Raw genomic sequence first — 5,875 nt, forward strand, 5'->3', positions numbered from 1 at the left:
CAATGTCTTCCGATCCCCAACTCACATTTGTAATATTAGTATATCCATGGTGAATATATTGGCGACATTTGGAGACTCATCAGTCCTAAAATAGAGAGAAAAACAGGGGTCCCGTTTTGGGGTCCCCGTTTTACAGATTACCCTGGGTCAATCTGTAAAACGGGGACCCCAAAACGGGGACCCCTAGAAATTTGTCAAAAGCTTTATGGGGTGATTTTACGGGGTCCCCGTTTTTGGGGTCCCCGTTTTACAGATTACCCTAGGTCGATCTGTAAAACGGGGACCCTCAAAACGGGGACCCCAAAGTTTTGTATGTTGGACAAAAATATATGAAGTCCTTACTACTTTAATAAATCAAAATTGATCTAATCATGACGTAGATCTAATTCAAAGTGGTGCAATATGTACGTGGTGAGGTCACGGGCATTGTGTGAATTAATTGTGGGTGTGGCCACGTGGATGTGTGGGGCGCCAATGTCTTCCGATCCCCAACTCACATTTGTAATATTAGTATATCCATGGTGAATATATTGGCGACATTTGGAGACTCATCAGTCCTAAAATAGAGAGAAAAACAGGGGTCCCCGTTTTCCGGGGTCCCCGTTTTACAGATTACCCTGGGTCAATCTGTAAAACGGGGACATAAAAACGGGGACCCCTAGAAATTTGTCAAAAGCTTTATGGGGTGATTTTACGGGGTCCCCGTTTTTGGGGTCCCCGTTTTACAGATTACCCTAGGTCGATCTGTAAAACGGGGACCCTAAAACGGGGACCCCAAAGTTTTGTATGTTGGACAAAATATATGAAGTCCTTACTACTTTAATAAATCAAAATTGATCTAATCATGACGTAGATCTAATTCAAAGTGGTGCAATATGTACGTGGTGAGGTCACGGGCATTGTGTGAATTAATTGTGGGTGTGGCCACGTGGATGTGTGGGGCGCCAATGTCTTCCGATCCCCAACTCACATTTGTAATATTAGTATATCCATGGTGAATATATTGGCGACATTTGGAGACTCATCAGTCCTAAAATAGAGAGAAAAACAGGGGTCCCCGTTTTCCTGGGGTCCCCGTTTACAGATTACCCTGGGTCAATCTGTAAAACGGGGACCCCAAAAACAAGGACCCCTAGAAATTTGTCAGAAGCTTTATGGGGTGATTTTAGGGGTCCCCGTTTTGGGGTCCCCGTTTTACAGATTACCCTAGGTCAATCTGTAAAACGGGGACCCTAAAAACGGGGACCCCAAAATGTGTATATTGGACAATTATATAAGAAGTGCTTACTACTTTCATAAATTACATTTGTAATATTAGTATATCCATGGTGAATATTTTGTCGAGATTTGGAGACTCATCAGTCCTAAAATAGAGTGAAAAATAGGGGTCCCCGTTTTTGGGGTCCCCGTTTTACAGATTACCCTGGGTCAATCTGTAAAACGGGGACCCCAAAAACGGGGACCCCTAAAATTTGTCAGAAGCTTCATGGGGTGATTTTAAGGGGTCCCCGTTTTGGGGTCCCCGTTTTACAGATTACCCTAGGTCAATCTGTAAAACGGGGACCCTAAAACGGGGACCCCAAAATTGTGTATATTGGACAATTATATAAGAAGTGCTTACTACTTTCATAAATTACATTTGTAAAATTAGTATATCTATGGTGAATATTTTGTCGAGATTTGGAGACTCATCAGTCCTAAAATAGAGTGAAAAAATAGGGGTCCCCGTTTTTGGGGTCCCCGTTTTACAGATTACCCTGGGTCAATCTGTAAAACGGGGACCCCAAAACGGGGACCCCTAAAAATTTGTCAGAAGCTTCATGGGGTGATTTTAAGGGGTCCCCGTTTTTGGGGTCCCCGTTTTACAGATTACCCTAGGTCAATCTGTAAAACGGGGACCCTAAAAACGGGGACCCCAAAATTGTGTATATTGGACAATTATATAAGAAGTGCTTACTACTTTCATAAATTACATTTGTAAAATTAGTATATCTATGGTGAATATTTTGTCGAGATTTGGAGACTCATCAGTCCTAAAATAGAGTGAAAAATAGGGTCCCCGTTTTTGGGGTCCCCGTTTTACAGATTACCCTGGGTCAATCTGTAAAACGGGGACCTAAAAACGGGGACCCCCTAAAATTTGTCAGAAGCTTCATGGGGTGATTTTAAGGGGTCCCCGTTTTTGGGGTCCCCGTTTTACAGATTACCCTAGGTCAATCTGTAAAACGGGGACCCTAAAACGGGGACCCCAAAAAATTGTGTATATTGGACAATTATATAAGAAGTGCTTACTACTTTCATAAATTACATTTGTAAAATTAGTATATCTATGGTGAATATTTTGTCGAGATTTGGAGACTCATCAGTCCTAAAATAGAGTGAAAAATAGGGGTCCCCGTTTTGGGGTCCCCGTTTTACAGATTACCCTGGGTCAATCTGTAAAACGGGGACCCCAAAACGGGGACCCCTAAAAATTTGTCAGAAGCTTCATGGGGTGATTTTAAGGGGTCCCCGTTTTGGGGTCCCCGTTTTACAGATTACCCTAGGTCAATCTGTAAAACGGGGACCCTAAAACGGGGACCCTAAAATTGTGTATATTGGACAATTATATAAGAAGTGCTTACTACTTTCATAAATTACATTTGTAAAATTAGTATATCTATGGTGAATATTTTGTCGAGATTTGGAGACTCATCAGTCCTAAAATAGAGTGAAAAAATAGGGGTCCCCGTTTTTGGGGTCCCCGTTTTACAGATTACCCTGGGTCAATCTGTAAAACGGGGACCCTAAAAAAACGGGGACCCCTAAAAATTTGTCAGAAGCTTCATGGGGTGATTTTAAGGGGTCCCCGTTTTTGGGGTCCCCGTTTTACAGATTACCCTAGGTCAATCTGTAAAACAGGGACCCTAAAAACGGGGACCCAAAATTGTGTATATTGGACAATTATATAAGAAGTGCTTACTACTTTCATAAATTACATTTGTAAAATTAGTATATCTATGGTGAATATTTTGTCGAGATTTGGAGACTCATCAGTCCTAAAATAGAGTGAAAAATAGGGGTCCCCGTTTTGGGGTCCCCGTTTTACAGATTACCCTGGGTCAATCTGTAAAACGGGGACCCCAAAGTTGAAAACGGGGACCCCTAGAAATTTGTCAGTAGCTTTATGGGGTGATTTTAGGGGTCCCCGTTTTCGGGGTCCCCGTTTTGGGGTCCCCGTTTTCGGGGTCCCCGTTTTATATACTCCCGGTTTTTGCAGTCATTCATATCGTCGTGGAATCTTTTACCATATCATAGTTTGTCTTGCGCATGACGATGACGTCTTTTCCCTGTTTGGCTTCTTTGTCGGGCTTTTCGTCGTCGCCTATTCTTTCATGGCGTCCTTTTAGTAATCTATTCCCAGTCTTTACACAGGGTCCAATGAGTAGACACAAACCAGCTAATATTTGAAATGTTCCTGCAACTGCGAACGAAGCTAAGTAAGTTCCGGTCGTATCATAGAGGTATGCTGTAATTAAAATTTAAAAATTTAATTTATGAGAATTCAAACGGATATCAAATCACACATTTTTGACTTTTACAATATATATTATACAATTAAGAAGCCTAGAATAATCATAGCTTTATACGTCGTGTGTCACCTCATCTATAAGGAATCATTAATTAAATTTATATGACATGGCATCATAATATTACTCACCTTGCACATAGATCCCTGCAAACGAACCTAAAGCCCAGGCGACCTGAAACCACCCGAAGGCTCCAGACGCGTGATTCACTCCGACATACTCTTTACCAACAAGAAGATGTAAACAATTAAAAAATCCGCTAGAAATGCCGAATAAGAATGAGACACTGGTCATAAAAGCAAAACTGTTTCCAATTGGATAGAGGAATGTGGTGGCTCCGGAAAGAACTGTTGTGATTCCACAAATCATTGATGGTTTTAATGTATGTTGTCGATCTACAATAACCCCAGCAAGTATTCGGCCCAGAACTTGACAGATTCCAATTATTGACATTATATAGGAAGCATTGAGCCTAGACATGCCTTCATCCACTGCTTTAGGTGCAATGTAGATAATCACAGAACTATAGCTAAGCCCAATAAAGAGACCGCATACAAATAACCCAATAAAATTAGGATTTGTATAAAACAATGAAAAATCAAATGATTTCTTAAATTTTGAAAACGATCGAGTAAGTGATACCAAAACAGTTGATTTCTCCACACTCTGGTCTTTTGAATCTTCTACATATCGTAGATTAGTTTTGTCAGTCATTGAAGTGTCTTTGTGATGCTTGTGTCGCGATCTCATCTGTATTTCCGATTCAGTTGGTTTTAGAATCGATCCACAAGCACATATGTTGGCATAAATTGCAGACAGAATTACGGTGCCGCCACGCCATCCGAAATTTTCAATGAGGAGTTGAACCAAAGGTGGAATCGCGAATAATCCAATTCCAACACCTGCATTTGTCAAGCCATTCGCGATGCCTATTTCTTTGTCAAAGTTGAAAACGAGAACAGCCTGGACGGAGAGAAGTGCCATGCCTAGACCAAAACCTGTCCAAAGGAAAATTATTATTCATTATAAGTGTTTCAAAATACTTTTGGATTTATCAAAGGGAACAATTCAAATGTGTATTGACCTGCCATATAGCAGACGTATTAACAGTCCGGAAATGTGACACATCTGGTAATGCATTGCTAGATCAGGAAATGAGTTCTTGGCCATGTCATCGACTCTATATATTTGATCACGAATCTTGTTTAAGATATTTGTCTAACAATTCGGCCGTGGGTCTTTAATTATAAGCTGTTAGGTTCGTATATTAATTGAAACAACTATTTATCAATTTTCTTAAATTTGGTTTAAAGGTCACCGTTCCTTTGGAAGTTAACGGCGTTGCAGTAAAAGGCTCTTCTGCGAACATATCGAATTGCATATCCGAATACGAAGAATGTATGTCCTTCTGATATCAAATAATTTTGATTTTTGAAATTCACAATATAATATAAATTTTATGGCAAATTATTAAAAATTGATATTTTTGATATTTAACAGTCTTCGACGTAAAATTTATAAATCTAATGATATTTACTTGTATGTAGCGCCGACGATCATTTGATACAAAAGGTCAAATCTGTCAAATGATCGTCGGCTACATACACTGAAAGTACATATTAGTAGATTTTCAAATTTTTACTTCGAGGACTGTTAAATATGACAAATAAAAAATATATACATTTTTAATAATATCCCATAAAATGTGTTTTATTTCGCCAATTTCAAAAAATTTAAATTACTTGATATTCGCAATTCGATATGTCTGATGTACTCTCATGTCCCACAAAAATACTGTGCAAACGTTGCTATCTGAGCCCTTAATTCTTTTATTTTGCTCACAGACTTTAACATGTTCAGTTCGATCACCTACTCTTAACTTAACAATTGAATACATGAATCCAAAACCCACCCAAGTCCATGGGAAGTGATTTTGAGAAAAAAACCTGTGTATCATTTTAATTCCTTCAGTTAGATTTACCTGATCAGTATGGTAAGTTGTACGTGCAAATGGGTGGGTTAAACTGTATTAGGTATGACGATTAGCATTCCAGGGACTTCGTGGTGTTCATTATAAATTCTGGACTTGGGTGGTTTTTTGAATCATATACAAAGACAATAATGTTGGAATGATATTACCACTAGTAAGATAATACAAAATAAAGCACACAGTTATGTATAATGTTGATAAGCATTCTGCCATGTAATATAAACCACACACTTACCTTGATTAAACACATTTTTTTCATCAAAAGTCACTCTCCAGCAATGAAGATGTTACAAGTGGATTTTTATACATACTGGAT

The 5,875-nt window shown here is 39.1% G+C and overlaps 1 protein-coding gene across 1 annotated transcript; it reads right to left on the reverse strand.

The window, feature by feature from the left end:
* Nucleotides 1-3,254: 3,254 nt before the first annotated feature.
* LOC140169038 (monocarboxylate transporter 12-like) lies at nt 3,255-4,590 on the reverse strand. Its single transcript, XM_072192323.1, has 2 exons — nt 3,701-4,590; nt 3,255-3,508 (listed from the first exon to the last, which is right to left on the reverse strand). The coding sequence occupies exons 1-2, from the start codon at nt 4,551-4,553 to the stop codon at nt 3,264-3,266; spliced, it is 1,098 nt and encodes a 365-aa protein (XP_072048424.1). The 5' UTR covers nt 4,554-4,590; the 3' UTR covers nt 3,255-3,263.
* Nucleotides 4,591-5,875: the final 1,285 nt, after the last annotated feature.

Source organism: Amphiura filiformis, chromosome 14, assembly GCF_039555335.1.
Source record: "Amphiura filiformis chromosome 14, Afil_fr2py, whole genome shotgun sequence".
NCBI lineage: Eukaryota > Metazoa > Echinodermata > Ophiuroidea > Amphilepidida > Amphiuridae > Amphiura > Amphiura filiformis.

Excerpts from the sequence above, each read along its gene's own strand:
- LOC140169038 (XM_072192323.1), bottom strand. The coding sequence starts at position 4,553 with ATGGCACTTCTCTCCGTCCAGGCTGTTCTCGTTTTCAACTTTGACAAA. Across the intron at positions 3,509-3,700 it reads TGCAGGGATCTATGTGCAAG|CATACCTCTATGATACGACC; the intron begins GTGAGTAATATT and ends TTTTAATTACAG.